This window comes from Lissotriton vulgaris, chromosome 3_2 (assembly GCF_964263255.1).
Source record: "Lissotriton vulgaris chromosome 3_2, aLisVul1.2, whole genome shotgun sequence".
NCBI lineage: Eukaryota > Metazoa > Chordata > Amphibia > Caudata > Salamandridae > Lissotriton > Lissotriton vulgaris.
In genome coordinates this window covers 137,383,749-137,403,978 of record NC_141690.1, presented here as the reverse complement: position 1 = coordinate 137,403,978, position 20,230 = coordinate 137,383,749, and the positions used below count along the sequence as shown (strand labels likewise).

The 20,230-nt window shown below is 43.7% G+C and overlaps 1 protein-coding gene across 2 annotated transcripts in view; it reads left to right on the top strand.

Moving 5' to 3' along the window:
* Nucleotides 1–20,230, top strand: part of OTOP1 (otopetrin 1) — a 141,889-nt gene that overhangs the window by 34,336 nt on the left and 87,323 nt on the right. For both annotated transcript variants that reach the window (XM_086964532.1, XM_086964531.1), the window contains exon 3: nt 17,194–17,330. In XM_086964532.1, the coding sequence (XP_086820658.1) occupies nt 17,194–17,330 (137 nt within the window). The remainder of the gene's footprint in view (nt 1–17,193; nt 17,331–20,230) is intronic.

Sequence of the window (20,230 nt, the reverse complement as noted above, 5' to 3'; positions counted from 1 at the left end):
TGTTCCTGGGACTTCTTAACAGGAGGCGAATAAATTGATACTTGTAAATTGATACTTGTATAGCGCACTACTCACCCGCAAGGGTCTCAAGGCGCTTGTAAGAATACCGCTGTGGAACCCATCCTGGCTTTCCCTGTGAGGCGTCCACTCCTGGGCACCCCCAAGGTGGAGGCCAGGCATCCTTAGCGTTGTGGGGCCGTTGTGGATATTAAGCAAGCTATTGCCCAGAGTTGCAGAGTAGGACTCCATGATTGGAATAGGCACCGAGGCGAGAATTATCAGGTCCGTGGAATTTTTGAGCCCAGGACCCGCCGAGGCAGGGAATTGAACCCTGGTCCTGGGTTAGACCTCTGCATCAGGGTCTGCCACTCTAACCATTGAGCTACACTTCTCCACAGTCAATCAATCAGTCAATCAAGACATTTGTATAGCGCGCTACTCACCCGGAAGGGTCTCAAGGCGCTGGGGGAGAGGGGTCCGTTACTGCTCGAAAAGCCAGGTCTTGAGTTGCTTCCTGAAGGAGAGGTGGTCCTGGGTTAGCCGAAGGTGGATGGGGAGGGAGTTCCAAGTCTTGGCTGCCAGGAAGGAGAAGGATCTTCCTCCGGTGGTGGCTCTGCGGATGAGTGGGACAGCGGCGAGGGCGAGGCTTGTTGACCGTTGCTGGCGGGTGGGTGTGTAGAAGGTCAGGCGGTTGTTGAGGTACTTGGGGCCCAAGTCGTGGAGAGCCTTGTGTGCGTGGGTCAGGAGTCTGAACATGATCCTCTTGCTGATGGGAAGCCAGTGCAGGTCTCTCAGGTAGCCGGAGATGTGGCTGTGTCGGGGGACGTCCAGGACGTGTCGTGCGGAGGCGTTCTGGATGCGTTGGAGTCTTTTCTGGAGTTTGGCTGTGGTACCGGCATAGAGGGTGTTTCCGTAGTCTAGTCGGCTGGTGGCGAGTGCCTGGGGGACCGTCTTCCTGGTTTCGGTGGGGATCCATCGGAAGATCTTTCGGAGCATGCGCAGGGTGTTGAAGCACGATGATGAGACGGCGTTGACTTGTCTGGTCATCGAGAGGGAGGAGTCCAGGATGAAGCCCAGGTTACGTGCGTGGTCCGTTGGCTTGGGAGTGGTGCCCAGGGCAGGGTGTCACCAGCAGTCGTCCCAGGCGGAGGTCGATGATCCCAGGATGAGGACTTCCGTCTTGTCTGAGTTCAGTTTCAGGCGGCTGTTCTTGATCCACTCGGCGACGTCTTTCATCCCTTCGTGTAGGCAGGAGGATATAAAATATTGGGGTCTGGGTACCCCTTTTTATACCAATATTCTCTTTGTTCTCTGAAGGCAGAGAGGCCCTTGCCTAGTCCAAACCAGTTCTGGTCAGTCCTGGAGCACTCTGTTTACATGACTCCTTCTTTCCTTTGAGAGAGAGGGGCAGGGTCGTTAGATGCCCAGCAGGAGGTGAAGCCAGCATTGTGGAAGGCACGCACAGCCCTATTCAGGCCCAGGTGCAATCCCCTTCCACCACACAAGCCTAGTGCTTACTCACCCAGCCTCCTGGAGCCATCCCAGCCCCTGTCACTCACAAACCAGACAGTCCAAGGTACACAGAAAGGTCAGACAAGAGAACAGCCACTTTCTAAAAGTGCTGTTTTCAAACACAGGATTTAAAAAACATCCTTCCTAAAAGATGGGTTATCAAATTATGAGTTCAGGGATACCAGACTTCAATTTTCTGTCTTGCTCCTATGGGACGATATGCAGGTAAACATTATGCAAAACATTCCCTATTCTAGCCTATGGGCAAGATAGCCTTTCAATAGTAAAAAACGAAATTGGCAGTATTTCACTATTAGAGCATGTCACCCACACTAGTACATGCTCTACCTTTCACTCACACTGCACCCTGCCCAGTGGGGTACCTTGGGCCTTCCAAAGGGGCGTCCAATGTGTACAGAAAGGGAAGGGTTTAGTCCTGAGACACCATTTTAGGGCCACTCATGTGGGTGGCACAATCAGTGCTGCAGGCCCACTAGTAGTATTTGACCAGTCCTGGCACACTCAGTGTACTTTACTAGGGACATACTGGTAAAACAAATATGCCAATCATGGATAACCAATTTTAGCAGCAATTTATACAGAGAGCATATGCACTTTAGCACTGATCAGCAGTGGTAAAGTGCCCAGAGTCCTATTGCCAACAACCACAGGTCAGGAAAAGTTAAAGAGGAAGAAGCAAAGAGTTAGGCGATAACCCTGCAAAAAGGGGCATCTCCAACAATGAATATAAAATCCTAGTTTCGGTGAGTTTCCCCCTCAGCTGCCAGAACGCCAGTGGTGCTGTGTAAGACAGCGATTCACTGTGCACTGTTAGAAATCGCAGAAAGGTTCCAAGCAAAAATAAATGGACACCACAGCACTCTGGTGCAGTTATAGGGTAGTTTATTCCACTCTACAGCAGTGGCACAAGTACCAACGCGGTTCGGTGCAAGTCATGCACCTTGGTCACGAAGCTGACCATGTTTCCACAGTGATTTTTTATACATTTTGTTCATCATTGATTTCAATAAAGAATGACTCATGTCTGTGCAACAACTATGGCAGTCATTTTATAGTGGATATCATAATCTATTACCTAACATTTTTACATCATATGAGAAATATAAAAGTAGATCAGTTTTATAGTTTGACATCGTCACATATATATTCAAACCCATATTATCATTATATTCTCATGTGTAATTATCCCCACCTGTTTTGTCACACTTCTAGGTATAGCATTAAGACAGTGCTGTTAGACAAAGTTACACCATAGTAGGATGTCCTACTACTAAAGGGGACCAAGTTCAAAAGGATTCTAGAAACCATATGTCAGAAGGTGGAAACAGAATCATTAATCAAAATTAATCGTAATTTCTTACTAATAAAGTTCTTCATATCCCAGTGGAGAAAATTAAATGGGCTCAAAATATCTTAGATCATTAGATGTTATGCCCGTGTGGGCCTTTAAGAAGTTTTGAGTGGCATAAAAATTAAATAAACATAAAATAAATAATAATAAACACAAATTTAACAAAATTGGCTCCCCAGTCTAGTTAAATAAGATTTCTAACTAATAAATTTCATCAAGTCCCAGTGTGCAAAGAAAATTGCCTCAAAATGTCTCAAATCATATCATGCCCTAGTGGGCCTTTTCTCATATAGAGTTTTGAGTAACATAAAAATTATAAAATGAAAAAGTAATAAAAATTCAACCTCTACAGCACTGGCTCCTCAGTCTAATCGCTGGATCACAGTCTTGTGAATTTGGTTCGCTGCTCTCAAGTATGGTAGATACCACTACCAGGTTACCCTTTATTGCTTCTCTAATCTGTGAATTTGCCTGTAAATAAAAATATAAAAGACACATTTCATTAAAATTGTTCATTCAAGTACTCAAACAAAAATAAAAATATTTAAACCTTGATTTAAAAACAACATGATCTTAGAAAAAGCAGCCAGGCGGGCTCGAGACAAAGAGCGTGTCATTGATATTCGAGCCTAGTGGTTCAAGCAGTCCGTTTCTAGAATGTACCTTGACTCTAGTCTTCTAAGCTCTTTCTCTCTGTTACCCTCTCTTTTTCCTTTCGGTATACTGTCAATTACACTATACTTTAACAATTTATGGTCTCCACCATATGTGCTGTGTAAATGACGTGCTACAGGGTAGCTCGAATCATTATTTTTAATTGTCCCCAAATGTTGTAAGATGCATTTCTGTACGGGCAGTATGGTGCTGCCCACATAATATTTTGAGCAAGGACACTTTAAGGTATACACTGCATATTCCGTTTTACATGACAGGATTTGATTGCTTCTTAGTGCTTTGCCCAGTGGGATTTTTAATTCCAATAGGTTCAACCCATGCTCTTAAGCGTTGCTCTTGTTGCACTTTCCAAATCCTGGTTGTGGCTTTAACCACCATTGTCCTGTGGTTACCAGCTAATTTCTCACTAATAGGTGTCACATAGACCTTCCTTTCTGTATGTTATCTATGTTTTTTTGGGAAAATCTTTGCCTATTGTGGGATCATTCAGGATTAAGTGCCAGTGTCTCCCCAGAGCTTTTCTAAGCAATGTGTGTTTGCCATTGTGGGTTGTAATGACTCTGGTTCCTTCACTTCCTGTTTACTTGTTTTTTGAGATTTTATCAGAAAAGATGATGGCTTCGCTCCTTACTAGTGATGCCTTCTATGATTTTTATATTTGGAGAACATGAAGTGATCTGAAAAAAACAAAATGTGTCATGCATTAGTATTAAAGAAACTAAGGTACTACATTACACTGCTATGTATATATGATTGTATCAACAAAGCCAACATATTAGTGAAGATTTAAAAGAGTGTGAGGTTTGGATTGGCATGGAGACTCAAGTATCACACAGTAGAAAGGTTTTTTTCATGATAAGGCCAAGAAATAAATAGGGGTTGAGCCCTAATTGATCTACCTCAAGTTTGAGTTTCTCACGAAAGGGATGAAGATAAAGGATACCGATTAAGAGTACGATGGTCCTATGTACCGATGTAGCTGTGGTGACAGTGCGGGCACCACCCTACCAGCAGCCCAACCACCCAATTACAACTTCGGCTTTTAGACCGCTCTTGCACCACCGCAATTGCCAGGATTCTGAGATCACTGGTGGTGGCCTAGTGGTCTTGAGGCCACAATATGCTTGGTGGGACTACATCGGTCCCGCCAAGCATATTATGAGTTTCCTTTCTGCCAGGGTCTTTATGGCAATTCCTACTCCATGAAAACCATGGTGCCTTAGGGCAATGGGGTGCATTCAGGGGTGCACATGTTGTAACCCACTGTGTGCATGGACCTCAGTACCTGCATGGCATGGATTGGTACAGTCCATGACGTACAGGTACTGCCTTTGACTTTCCCATTGTGTTGCCTATTTCATAGGTGCTGTTGTGGGCCCACCACAGAACTGACCACCAGTGACTGTAAAAGTCATAATCTGGTGGGGGGTATTCACACAGGTTTGGCGTTGTGGAATTGGGGTGGGAGCATGGCAGTCACGCTCCCACACCGCCAAACTCATAATCAGACTCTAATTGGTGTATGTGTTTGTGCCTGTAGTATACAGAAGTAAAATATATTAAAACCTACTGGCTTTGTCATGATTGTCTACATATTTAGACTTTAACAATTCCATTTCTTCATCTCCCTTGTTAAATGGCTGAGTCATCCACGTGGTTCCTTCACTGCCACGTGGATGACTCAGCCATGTTAATGGCCAATCACATTGCTTGGTCATTGAGAGCATTGATTCGAGGATGATTCCCAGGTTGGTTGCGTGCGTGGTCAGGTGTCGGGGCTGCCCCCAGTGCCGCCGGCCACCAGGAGTCGTCCCAGGCTGAAAAAATCAATTAACCTTCAAATTCCAAAGCCACAGTAAGCGTTACTAAACTACCTCACCAATCCAAGGCATCAAAACCAACAGCAAGAGCCGCAGAATGACTCTTACCAAACAAATGGTTGTCCAAATTCTAACTGCCAAGTTCTGAATGACCTAACAGTCGTTTTTTTTTTTTAAATACTCCCTCCCAAAATGTTCTCAGTCAGGGGTGTTATCATGTGGAGGATCAATATCAGGAAGATCAGAAATATACTGGGCTGCAGAGACAGAGAATCCCCAGAGTCTCCGTGCACAGAGTACCTCCTTAGAAGAGTCCTGTCCTGTCCTCCACAGTAGATTTCTGTCTCCTGACAAGATCACTCCCTCAGATAGCCACTTCTCTGATGAGGTTCATGTTGGAACGCCATTTGAAGAAATCAATTAACCTTCCTAGGGGTCCCACTGATACTTGGTCCTTTTAAACCAACAAAGAAGAAATTGGCACAGAAGCTGAAATATAAAAGAGCATTTTTATTAACCTCAAATGAGTGAGACTACGTCACACAGAAGCCTTAGCAACTGAATGAGGCTGTCTAAGGAGTACAGAAAACTGGGGCTTTATATATGCTTAGGGTTACATAGTAAGCATAAATGCAAGGGGCAGTCCTGGCTCATGTAAGCATGCAAAATGACTAAGTTGGGCATACAAGATCTACTTGCTCAACAAAGTGGGAGGAGAGTTACTTCTCTATACAGCAGCAAAAATAGCCTGACAGGTATACTAGAGAAGCAGGTGCATTCTACTAGCTAGGCCCTCCTGGGCATGTGCGAAAGTTGAAGATGCTAAGTATAGTTTGTCTCTAGGCAGATTACAATAGCAGTTAACAGAAAGGTAGGACAGAGCACATGGCGAGCACATGGCAAACAAAATTTCTGCCAGAAATACAAAATGGCTTTCACAAAGCGGATAAGATAACTTCTAAATACAGGATGGCTTCAGCTAAATGCTAACCCATTGCTGTCAATTTACGACAAGGCTGAAGGGTTGGAGCCGAGGATGAGGACCTCCGTCTTGTCCGAGTTCAGCTTCAGACGGCTGGTCTTCATATAGTCGGCAACGGCCTTCATTCCTTTGTGGAGGTTGTCTTTGGTGGTGATGGGGTCCTTGGTGAGGGAGAGGATCAGCTGACTGTCATTGTCGTAGGAGATTATGTTGAGGTTGTGCTGTCGGGCTACGTGTGCAAGCGGGCCATGCAAATGTTGAACAGCGTTGGACTGAGGGAGGATCCCTGGGGTACGCTGCAGATGATCTTTGAGGCTTTGGAATGGAATTGGGGAAGGCGGACGCTCTGGGTTCTGCCAGAGAGGAAGGAGGTGGTCCAATCCAGACCCTTGTCTCGGAAACCTGCGGTGTGGAGTCGTGCGTGTAGTGTGTGGTGGCAGATGGCGTTGAAGGCCACAGAGGTCTAGGAGGATGAGTGCTGCGGTCTCGCCGTTGTCCAGCAGGGTCCTGATGTCATCGGTGGTGGTGATGAGGGCAGTCTCGGTAGTGTGGTTGCTGAGGAACCCTCACTGGGAAGGGTCCAGGATTCTGTTTTCTTCGAGGTATCAGGTTAGCTGTCTGTTGATGTTTTTTTTTATGACCTTGGCCGGGAAGGGGAGCAGAGAGATGGACCAGAAGTTATTGAGGTCTCTTGGGTCTGCCTTAGGTTTTTTGAGTGGGAAGGTCGCGGTCTCGAGGGAGAGATTGATGACGTTGCGCAGGTGGGGTGCGATGGAGCTGCTTGCTCTGTTGAAGATGTTGTTCTGGAATGGGTCTGACGGAGAGCTGGAGTGGATTGTGCGCATGGTCTTGATGGTGCCATCGATGCTCACGCTGGCCCAGGCTAGCAGGGGGTTGTGGTTGATGCTGTGCGGAGGGTCTGTTGTGTTGCTGTCTTTTGGAGCTGTCTGGGTGTTGAAGCTGTCGTGGATTTCTGCTATCATGCGGTGGAAGAAGGTGGCGAGGGAGTCGCACAGGGCTTGCAAAAGCTGGATGTCATTTGTGTTGGAGCTGTGGTTGGATAGTTCCTTCACGATGTTGAAGACCTCCTTGCTATTGTGTGCGTTGTTGTCGAGGTGGTCTTTGAAGGAGGTCCTCTTGGCCGCGCTGATGAGGTGTTGGTGGTTGCAGATGGCGTCCTTGTGTGCTGCATGGCTGTCCAGAGTTTGTTCACTGTGCCATTTCTTCTCTAGTTTCCAGCAGGCTTGCTTGGAGGTTAGGAGTTCTGGGGTAAACTAGCTGGCCCTATTGCTGGTGTCTCTGTGGGGGGTTTCTTCAGCGGGGCGAGGGTGTTGGTGCAGTCCTTGATCCAGCGTCTGAGGCTGTGGGCAGCGTTGTCGGTGTTGGAGGTTTCGGTGGGTGTGCTGAGAGCGAGGTTTGCGTGTAGTTGGTCTTCGGTGATTTTGCTCCAGCAGCGCTTGGGGATCTGTGGGTGCAGTGGTGTGTGGTGGGCTTCTGGAAGCCGAAGTGGATGCAGCGGTGATTGGTCCAGAGGAGTTCGGTGGTGTTGCTGACGGAGACGTGCGGGCTTGAGGAGAAGACGGGGTTGAGCTCATTGCCGGCGGAGTGGGTGGGCGTTGTGACAAGCTGCTGCAGTCCAATGTTTGTGGGGTTATCGATCAGGGTTGTGGAGTTGTTGTCGTTGTTGTTCTCAAGGTGAAAGTTCAGGTCTCCGAGGAGGATGTAGTAGGTGGTGGTCAGGGCGTGCGTGCTGATCAAGTTGGCAATGGAGTCGCTGATCTAGGGGCGGGGTCCGGGGGATCGGTAGACGAGTGTGCCTCTGAGGTTGGAGTTAGGGTCTGTGTGGATCTGGAAAAGCATGTGTTCGGCGTTGCTGAGCGCGTCGTCAGTGCTAGTCGAGACCCTGATTCTGTTCTTGTGGATGATGGCGATTCTTCCTCGGACTGCGTTGGTGCGGTCTCTGCGGGTGATCTTGTAGCCCTCTGGGATGGCTATGGTGATGTCGGGTGCGGAAGAGCCGTTAAACCAGGTCTCTATCAGGAAGGCGACATCCGGGGATGTTGTGTCGAACAGGTCCCAGATCTCGACGTCATGCTTGCATGCGAAGCAGGTGTTCAGTAGTATGCATCGGAGGTGGTTGGTTTTTTTTTTGGCGGGTGGTTTATCGGCTCTGAGGCTGGTGTAGCTGCAGTTCTGGCAGGTGAAGGGGCCGTGTGTGCATTTCGGGGCAATGAAGCATATGTGGCTCCGTCCCGAGTTGAGAGCATGCAGAGTGCTGGCATCGCAAGGTCTATCACTCCCATAGGCTTTAATTGGAGCTGCTTTGTAACCCCTTACAAGTGTAACTTTCAATTGGGTAGAGACAGAGATTCGAAGTTTAGGTTCCCTGAACTTAGATTTCTAAAACACATCTTTCCGTGGCAATTGTTTTTAAATTATGTGTGGCACTTTTAGAAAGTGCAGGAAAAAGGGGAAAGGCTTGGGTCCTGTCCCTGGCCGGCCTGGACCACTCTTACAGAATAAACAAACAAAGGAGCCGGACAGTGTAACTTATTAGAAACAAATGCACACCTAGTATAATGAATTGCTAGGCTGAAAAACCATTTGTGTTTTAGTCACTTATTTTTTATGAAAGATTATAAACCAAGTTTTTTAGCATCAAAGGATACACCACCACATTTACAGAGGTTCACAAATGCATTGAATAAACCATACACAATACATTCAATCAAATGATACACATATAGACAATTGTGATAACAATAAATATAGACAACTGTACAAGGCCTCAACAAATTACGTCATTGAGGCACCCACTCAACGATTTGAGGGTTCTCCTCAGGACATGGATTGGGGGGGTCGTTGTCGCTGTGAATTAAGTTAAAAAATGGTATCAATGACAAGCTAACTAGCAACTCACTGAAACTCAAACATCATGGAGGAACGTGCAAGTACTTGCACGTTTCTCCATGATGTTGAGTGGGTTCGAAACGCGTCGGCGTCCAGCTCCACCCAGATACCAAACTACTAGGGCGTAATAGGAATAGAACTTACACATTTCTACACTGTTGTATAGTTTATGTGTCTTCCTATTTTTCGCACTATGTGACAAATTCACTGTGTATTTTGTGGTGGGTGAAACAAGTAGGCTAGTTCTTCATCTTGTCAGTCCACTTGTTCAATTTTTATTCAGGATTGCTGCCTCAATGAAAAATAAGTGACTAAAACACAAATGGTTTTTCAGCCTAGCAATTCATTATACTAGGTGTGCATTTGTTTCTAATAAGTTACACTGTCCGGCTCCTTTGTTTGTTTATACTTTTAGAAAGTGGGCATTTTCATGCTTTATCATCCTGTGGCTCTACCTACCTGTGGAATCCATGTCTGCTTTAGACTGAGAGTTGGGCTGTTTGTGCATTCACTCTAGACAATCACACAAAGGAGCTGAGGTGTGCCCTGCATATCCTCTTGTCTCATCACGAGTCTGATAGGCCGTCCTGAGCTACTGATGTAGGAGGAGTTGTCACTGACACCTGAATAGCGCTGCACTTGGTCTCTCACAATGCTGTCTCCACCACCTGTAGTGTGGTGCCTGGAGTCGGAACAGGGCAAGGCAGGATCTTTGCAATACAAAGACTATTCTTTGAAGTATGTCAACTTTAAAGGCTAAAAGCAATATTAGTATTGGACCTATATCCCCACATTTTGAAAATACTTAGGAATAAAGAGGAGCATCTGCCAAGAGGAAGAGCTGGAGAGCTGTCAGGAGGGCTACTGCCCATTTGCTGTGTTTGCTTTGCTATGTTGGTCTGCAGTTGCTGCTTCTGTCTTGGTGAGACTAAGGACTGGACTTTTGGTTTGGTATCCTTCTTGAGAAGATTCTCCATGGGCTTGTGTGTGCCTACTTCCTGTTAGGAAGTCTCAGGGCCATCATCAAAGACATCATCTGCTGCCCCTGAACTTCTCTTCTGGGAGTTTTGACCTACCAAGTGGTGTTAATTCCAGTTCTGTGCCCTTGGAAATGTTTTTGCTGCTTCAAGAATTCATTTTCACCCCTCCAGCGCCGTTTATCTCACTGCAAGCTTGCTGTACATTTGAAAATCTAACAAATCGCCACAGTGCAGCTACAAAGATCAATGCAGTGCCTGTTCATGACTGGAAGAACCGCCACAGCCTTGTCCCGAACACTGTGTCTCCATCGTCCTAGACCCCTGCTCCGACTCTGAAGCAGACCCTGCTGTGCAGCTGAAGGAAATAGACACATCACTTGTTCAGGCTGGAAACACTGACACAGCACCTGTACCACCACTGCCGCATCGACTCCAGTGCATCTGGATTATTTGTACATCAGACCTGTGCGCCAAGTCTATATTGACTCTGGGTTTCAGTAAAGAACCAAGGCTGTGTGTCTGGTGAAACAATGCATCACCTCCCCACGTAGTCAGAAACCAATGCATCACCTCCTCTTCCAGTAAGGAACCAATGCATCACCCCCCCTGCGTAGTGATAAGGAACCGATGCATCATCTCCCCTGGGAGCAAGGAGCCAACACATCACCTTCGCTGCATGTAAGGAACTAAGGCATTGCTTTGCTATCCGGTGCCTCACCTCTCCTGACTGACTGACTGAGTATTTATTAAGCGCACTATTGCCGAGGCATCTTATTGCTGAGGTAAGTGTAGTCCATGTACTGCCGGGTCTAAAGTATAGAGAAAACCTGTGTTTTTATCAGTTTTAGAAAGAGTTCCTACCGGACTGTAGTCTCAAATGAGTGGGCAGGGAGTTCCACAATTTTGCCGCTTGGGCTGAGAATCCTTTTCCTCCCCATTTTTCTCTTCTGACTTTTGGGACATGGACCAGTCCAGCATTGACTGATCTGAGACAGCATGATGGCATATAACGGGGGAATAGAAGTTGGATGTCACCTGTAATTACTCCGTAGAAAGATTTATGGACTAAGCAGAGGGCCTTAAGTTCTATTCTCCATCTGACAGGAAGCCAGTGGTGATGTTTTATATTTGTGGATGTCGGATGATGTCTGGGCAAATCGAGCAATACTCTAGCAGCCACATTTTATAGTGATTGGAGTTTATAGAGCTGCCCTACCTCTGCCTCCAAGTAAAGTGCATTGCAGTAATCTATCCTTGACAGGACTAAGGCTGCGATGACAGTTTTCATTAGTGAGAAGGGAATAAATGGAAGGATCTTCCGTAGGACTTTCAGCATGTGGAAGCAAGCAGAAGACACCTGGTTAACTTGGGAGGCAGGTGTTAGGTCTTTGTCAATCAGAAAGCCCAAATTCCTGGCCTTGAGAACAGGGACAGGACATGTTCCGGCTTCTGAGGGCCACCACAGTTGGCTCCAAACCAATGTTTTCCGGTCGAACTCTATGACCTCAGTTTTTCATGTGTTTAGTTTCAAGAAATTCGAGTTCATCCATGTCATTAGGGCCGTTATGCAATTCTGAACCCGTTCAGCCATTAGGTCCACGCTGTGTTTGACTTACACCACTAATTAGGTGTCATCCGCGTGTGACACTAGCGTGAACCTATGGCTTTTTATCAATCTGGCCAGAGGAGCCACATATATGTTAAACATGGTGGGAGACAAAGCAGAGCCTTGTGGCACTCCACATGGAAGAGTGAACTTTCCCGTGTATTGTTTGTTCCCTGGATGTCAGATAGGATGCTAGCAGGGCTAGGGCCTTATCCTTTATGCCAACCTCTTCCAGCCTCCGCACCAATACCGCATGGTTAACAGTGTCGAAGGCTGCGGTTAAGTAAAGCAGTATAAGGATGGCCCTTCCCCCTTCATCCATTGCCTTTCTGATCTCTTCTGTGGCCATTATCAAAGCGGATTCCATCGAATGCTGAGCTCTAAAGCAATGTTGTGTAGAATCAGGGAATTTGTTCTGATCCAAGTAATCTGTCATCTCTCTATTTAGTGGTTTCTCTAGTATCTTTGATGGAAAAGGAAGACAGGATATTGGCCAGTAATTGTTAGTGTTGAGTGTGGGTTTCTTTAAGATAGGCCTAATACAGACCTTTTTCCAGCAAGTAGGGAAGACCCAGAGCTCCTAATTTTGTTTTGTATTGGGGTCAAGGTGGCACTAATCTCCCCAGGGACAAGATGTAATATATGAGGGGGACATGAGACCCAAATTTGCTTTGCACCAACAGATCCGCCACCTTCAATTTCCCTAATGTGGATATTCTTGATAGGCTACCCTGCGGTGGAGTTTTTCCTTGGCCTGCTCAACTGTTGCTCTCTGGATTTGAGTCTAGTGTCAGAAGTTTGTTATACACTGATTGCACTTTATTTAGAAAGAAACTGGCCATGCTGGCCACAAAGTGTTGGTCCGGTGTTAACGTTGTGTCCCGAGGGCACTTGGATAAGTTGGTGATAGATTTAAACAGTTCCTTAGATGAGTTAGTGGAGTACTGAATTTTAGTTGTGTAAATTTTAGTTTTGGCATATTTATTGCAGACTTATATTCCTCTAGGACTTTCCTGTGCCTCTTTTCATCTTGTGATTTTGACGCATCACAGGCACTTTGCACAAAAAGTCCCACATTCATAGTTTTATATGGAGCAAACTGTTTTAAACCATTTTAAAGTGATATATTGATTTATGTATTGTGGATGTTTGTCATTTTGGTCTTGTTTTGTTTTGATAAAAACTGGTTATTTTTTTCTCAACTTGTATGGTGGCCATTTCTAGTGTTTTCCCTGACTGTGTGTTTATGTACAAATGGTTTACGCATTGCCTCTGACATAAGCCTGACTGCTCGTGCCAAGTTACCAAGGGGGTGAGCAGAGGTTATATTAGCTGTGTGACCCTCTAGTTTGACAAGAAGGTAGGGTCATATTTGCACAGGGTGCAAGCCACTGCCAACTAGAGACCCCCATTTTTAACAAGATAATCTAAATCCTTTGATTAGAAACAGCATAAATCTCACTTTAATTATTATCTGTCTTATTGTCTTGCATGTGTGTTGAAAAAGGTACTATTGAGCATTCAGCACCTCATAGGTATCTGAGAATGAAGCAAATAGTTTTCATTTAGAAAATGCAAACATGTTTTCAGCATGACTCAGGAGTGTTAGTTGCAATTTAATTACAGACTTTAGGGAGTTTCTTGAGTTTGTCTTGATGGCCCACTATCCCAGGTACTACATAAGTCCAAATCTAGGGATTACTTTCCTTCTTGCAAATAAAAGAACAGATATAATCTTTCACTGTATACTTCTGCCAGAATTCATTTATTTCTGACTCTGGTTTAAAACAATTGTTATCATTGCCTTTTCATAAAAATCCTAAACAATGCAAGTCCTCAGACACTTCAAATTGTTATTAATAGAATGATTCAACTCAAAGTATTCAGAAATAGTGATTCATCTCAGTCCCAAAAAGCGCTTAATGACTACAATAACAAGGGGAAAATACTGTTATTTGTTTGGGATGAGTCACTGTAAGATTGTCCAGGTAACTACTCCATGTGCAGTACAACTCAAATGTAAGACTAATTCATACATATTTCGAATTAAAATGAAATTGGTGAATGAATTTACATTATTTGCATTGCTGACACATTATTTAATTACACTTTTGCTAACTTATGTTATGTGAACAAGTTTAGGTATATTTAGGCATTCTGGGAATAACATGAACTTCATCATGATTTCAGCACTGCGCACATAGTGGTATGCCACAACATAGAATTTATGACATGCACAAACGACATCAAGTCACAGAACCTCATTTTGACTTTCTTAGCTTCACCCTCACACACAGTACCCTATAATAGCAAATAATTTCAGAAGAGAAACAATATTTGTGTAAATACACATTTGTATGTAAGTATGGTATTTCTATAGCCCAAACCTGCACATACATTTAGATGTAAGTATGGTAGTTTGCTAGTGCAAACATGTACTAGGTCAAAGACAAGCATAATGTCAAAAAATGTTAGAAGAAGTAGCTAGGTTAAACGCAGTTAATGCATTGTTGTTTAGTATTCATTAAAGATGTGAATATTAAACTCCTGCCGAAATTGGAGTATCATTAGGGCAGCACTTATGGGTATGGGGATGCTGTTGAGGTCCTGGGTGTATAGATGGAAGAGTTCCTCCGCCTTGTTTTCTTTTTTTATACTTCTTAGTCTGCAGTCTGATGGTCACATGACTGCTGGTGTGCTAAGAATCACCAGAGATTGTGAGCTAATCTAGAGAACATTTCTGAGCAGTGGTTGTGATGACTTTGTAAATCATGAAGATAGTTTTGAGATGTACAATCCAGCAAGGGGAGCCAATGGAGTTCCATCAGCATGGTGGTAATTTATTACCATATTTAATCTGGAACTATATGAGACAAATGAGAGTGTGCCATTTGGGAGTCCATGGAGCAGGGTGTTACCACCATCCAGATGCAAGAGTACAAGTGCTTGAACAGCAATTCTAAAGTAGCTTTCTTGAAGAAGCTGTTTCACTTTCTTTAGAAGACAGAGCTGGTTGACTTGCAGCGCATCTTCGCATTCTTGGATGAATTGAAGTGACTTGGCCTTTGGTAACAGACAAGGTTTGAAGCTCTTATAGAGCCAGGTTTGTACTATTTCTTGTTTGTTGTACCTGGCAAATAATGGAATTCTGTTTTGGTTGGGTTGAGCTACATTTAGAGGCTGGGTATCCAGTTCTGGTTGTTGTGCAGGCAGTGTTTGCAGCATTGGATATCTGAAGCAGAGGAGACTTTTGAGGTAGAATTGTGTAGCATCAGCATACAGGTGAATCTTGATGCTATTGTCAATGAATAAAGCACTAGGTAGCCTCTTAGACTGTTTGAAGATGCAAGGAGAATGTATTGGAGCCTGGGGGACTTTGCAGGTGACAGGAATCATTTCAATCAATCAATCAATCAATACATTTGTAGAGCGCGCTACTCACCCGAGAGGGTCTCAAGGCGCTGGGGGTGGGAGGGGAGTGCCGCTACTGCTCAAAGAGCCATGTCTTGAGGTGTTTCCTGAAAGTGAGGTGGTCCTGGGCCATTTAGAACCCATGACAACAATCTATTGTTGGTTTATAATTCAAGATGAGAATCAGTGGAGGGCATTGCAGTAAGTCCTATTTGAGACTCTAGAGTGCTTATGAGAGTGGGATGGCTGATTGTTTTGAAGGCAGATGAAAAGTCTAGCAGTATCACAAATAAAATCTTTGGGAGTAAATCTTTTTTTCATGCAAAACAGAATGTTGTAGTTGGACCTTGGAATGCATAACCGTACAGAACTTGCTTTGCTGACTTGTTAAACATTTTCACCTCAGTGCTTTTTTTGTTAGGCACTTCTTTCAATAAGTGGACCTTTGGACATCATGCTCTTTAATACACCAAGCTGCCGTTTTGTATTAGAGTATGACACCCTATGACACATATCATGAAACCACTGCAGTAACACAACCCTCTGATGCCCATGTGCTCTTTCTGAGTGTAAGCATTGGCAAAACCGTCCCTTTAAAAAAAAACACAATAAATGCAATCTGAAATTTGTGTTAAGTTCATCTTGAAAGAATTCCCGGCACAAATTACCGCACTGGCATATGGAACAAAAACCAACTTTAGGCAAGTGCTATTTTTGTTCACACACCTGAAATAGGCAATCAATGCTTTTGAACGAACATAGGAGTGTTAATCAAATGAACAGTGTATATTTTCAGTACATTGAGACTGAGGCGTGTTGCAGAGTGTCTCCTGTTTTTTCTTATTTGACCTTCCATAAAATTAGTCACTTCCTTTAAGCCCTCGTAGGTGCAATAAATGGCAACTATTATAAGTTGAGCTGTCAACATTCAATCCAAACTCCATGCCTCAGCATTTACAGGGCCCTTTCACCTGTTAAATTGTGGTATGTTTGACCTACTGAAATTTATTGAGGGAAATGGTGCAGACTTTACCACGCATGGTAATTATAGGGTGTGATGAACATTGCACCACTTGTCTTTGCATACCTGGATTGTTAATTACAGAGTCACTCATAATCAAGGCCCAACGCTTATCTGTGGTCAGCACTGCCTACTGGCAAATATGAGTAAGCTCAGCAGTATTTCAGTTTATCATTGTGAATATTGGAATTGCATACATCTCTTTCATAATGTAAGAATAATCCCTGGCCTTCCACAGGCTGATGATATAAGATTTAGATTTTGGCAGGGAAGGTACTTGATTGCAAAGGTTATGGAGTATCCCCTCTGCCAAAGCCAAGTTTCTCCTCCTCATTTAGAGTCAGGTAGAATGCCCTGACGAAATAGGGCCTATGAAAGGATTGGCCAAATTTAAGTTCGCCTTATTTAGAGTGGCTGAACACATGGCCAGTTTTTGCTTTTACGTACCGCCATATAAAAATGGGAGTATGTGAAAGCAAAATCTTTTAAATTACCTCCCACACCATGAGTGAAAAACCCCTTGTACACAGCATCATTGCTTTTTTTAATTTTCAACTCCAAAATTAGATTTGGTTTTGAAAATAACAAAAATGATGAAAGTCTGCAATCATGTTGACAGAGCTCTGCACACAACTTTCAATGCAATAACAAGAACTGGAGATTTCGCCAAAGTTTAAATTAGTTCCTTAGTGTCTTTAAAATATGCAAAAGAAAGTATCTATGATAGCAAGCATAAACATGGCGAATGAACTAGTGCAATGTAGAGATCTCCTATTAACTTTACTTTTATGAACAATGTAAAACATTTCTGAGTAGAAGACATCTTGGTCTGATGATACATGGTTGCTTTAAATGTCATGTTTTCAACCACGCTGACATATTTTATATTTTATGTTTATACTAGGTGGAATTACGTTGTTTGCTGCTATTACTCTGATATTGGACTCTTTTAAAATTGGATACTATATTGGATACTCTAGTTGCGTATCCATCACTGAAGGGATTTTTCCAGTAATCCATGCAATACACACACTATTGCAGGTATGCTTTTATTGATTTTTATTGCTTTATGTTATCCTAATTATTATCTACATATCGCTCAAAAACAGCTGAACAGACAACTTAACTTGAACTTTCAAACCTGCTAAAATATCTTAATTTTTCTTGCTTCACAATATTACATTTTCTGTTAACAGTGTATACTTCACACTGTGATTTTTATCCTTCCCATGGAATTATAACATCATAATTATGTAATAATATATACTGTAGGTATACAGAGATTCTACATAGGTCTGAAGTAATGGAACATCAGCCAGGCCCTTGTGAATCTCATTTCCCAAAACATCTCATTTCAACTCATCCTGTTACCTCTTTTGTAGGATATGGTGAGCACACAAGGGGAAGCTACCCAAAACAAGAGGGCAATGTAAGACCTCTTCCTAAAGAAAGATGGGCATTCTGGCCCTAAAATCCATTGCAGTTTGGGTGTGAGAAATAGAAAAAGATGAAAATGTCACTATTTCTGTTGATAGGAAGAGCAATCAATGGCTCTGCTATGAATGAATGAAGTGGTTCATCCAGGTTTAATGTTTCCCCTTAAACGTGGCAGCATTTCCCTTTTTAAATGTTAGCATTTTACCTCCCCAGTTCCATAATCCACAACCCCATTGGTTCCACAAAATCCAAGGCTTTGCAAATTGGCATAAAGGAGTTATACATCCATATGCAAGTTATTCTCATCATTAGAAGAATGAACAAGCATTGGCATTGCGAAAAGGTCTCTCCTTTGGAACCCTGTAAGTGTTTAGCCATGCAGCACATTACCCTGGCCTGTGTAATGATCAAAGAGTTGTTTAGTAGTAAGGAGATGGCAGACAAATGCACAAACACGTACCCAACATGCAGTGTAATGCTGCAACTTTACCTGCTCATAAAAGGAATGGTAATTAGGGTAAGATTTCATATGGCACAGACAGCCTTTCCTGGTGTTGCTCACTCACTGTTGTCCTGAGATGAAGCAATTTGGACCTCTTTACATGGAATTCACAGTTTTAAAGCCAATGATTCTTGAGCGCAATGAAAATACATCGATCGATTTTATGGGTGAAGGTGTGAGCCAGGCAGGAGCAGGAGAGACAGCCTGGCTACATCTGTGCAGCAGGAAGCTTGAGCAAGGCAGGAGGCAGCAGCCGCGGCCGGTAGTGGGAGTAACTACCAGGCGGTGATGTGTGGAGGGGAAGGGGCAGGGTGGGGGGTAGTAATGTATGGATTACGGAGTTTAACAGGTAAGTTAACATATAAATAAATAAAACAAATGTTGTTACGTGCACTGCATCACCAAATGCGATGCCGTGCATGCAACGAAATTCGTTTTATTTATTTACATGTTTACTTACCTGTTAAACTCCGTAATCCATACATTACTACCCCCCACCCTGTCCCACCCCCTCCCCACATCACCGCCGGGCCAGTACTCACACTACCAGCCGCGGATAGGAAGGCAGAAAAGTCAACCTGGTTACACTGGCCTGTGCAGTGAGCTGGCACAGGAGCAAGCAGTGCAGGGAACCCATCATAGCATAGATGCCCTTAAGAGGAATATTGAACACTACAACTTTTGCAACTAATAGTTGCGGTCTAAGGCCAAGGCAGTAAACAAATAGAAAAATGAAATAACGCAACACAAGGTAAAAAAAAATACCAATCCTTCGAAATGAAAAATGACACATTGCACCCAGCAGAAGTGTGGGCATTTATTAGGCAAACATGTCAGCCCACATGATAAATATGACGACTGATACCTAGCTGGTATCCTTCCTGTTGTAAAGAAATGTAATTGTCAGGATCAATGTATAGAGACCTACATCTTGGTGCATTGTGATGCTTTTACAGCAAATATAAAAAAATAATTAAGAGTGCCTTACAAAACCCAGAGAATGAGGGGTATAGTACAAAATGACTGCATAAAAACTATTTCCTTTATGTGTTGACAAGGGTATTCAAATATGAAGATATGGATTCAATAAACACATAATAATCATTGAAACTAGGACAGGGGCCACTTGATAATACACCCAAAAAGGCACACATTGAAAAACTATTGTGCACACACAAATAAAAATAAACTTTACTCTTGCGGGATGGACCCTGAACTGGAGAACCAGGTTTGAGTCTCAACATCCTGTGATTCTGGGCAAATCAAATGGGGCTAGATGTACGACCTTTTTTGGCAGTCGCAAACGTAAAATCGGGCCTTTTTTGACTGCTAAGAAGGGTTGTAGCATGAACAAACCATATGTTGTGAGAAGGTAACCTACTACTAACTCTCAAAAAAGGATTTGCGAGTTGCTATTAGGAAGGGGTGTGCCAAGGGCATCCCTTCCTGCTAGTAAGTTGCATGGGGATGTAAGATTGTTTTGCGACCGAAAATCCAGTCGCAAAACAATCACAGTTACCAGCAATTGCAAATTAGTGATAAGCCTGTTGCAGATGGTAAGGGGTCCCCAGGGAACCCCTTCCCCTTTGTACATGACAGCTAAAATATTTTTTAAGAGCATACAGTCGTCCCACGGACCACTACTGGTCCTTAAAAAATGGAAAGAAAACTTTTAAATGCATTCTTCCTTTAATGAAAATGGGCTGCATTTGGAAAAACAAGTTGCTTTATTTAAAAAGCAAATAGAAAGGTGGTGGTCTGCTGTCCCCAGTAGGCTGCCATCCGTGTTTTATTGACTATTCCCATAGGGTCACAAATTGCGACCTGTATGAATATTGATGAGGCAGGTAATTTGCGACCACATTGGGAATCGCTAAATGTTACTGAGACACATTAATACATTCCGTTTTGAAAAATTGCAATTTGTGACCCACAAAACATAATGGCCGTACATCTGGCCTTTAAGCTCCCAGTCCCGAACAAATTATTCACAAAAATGACC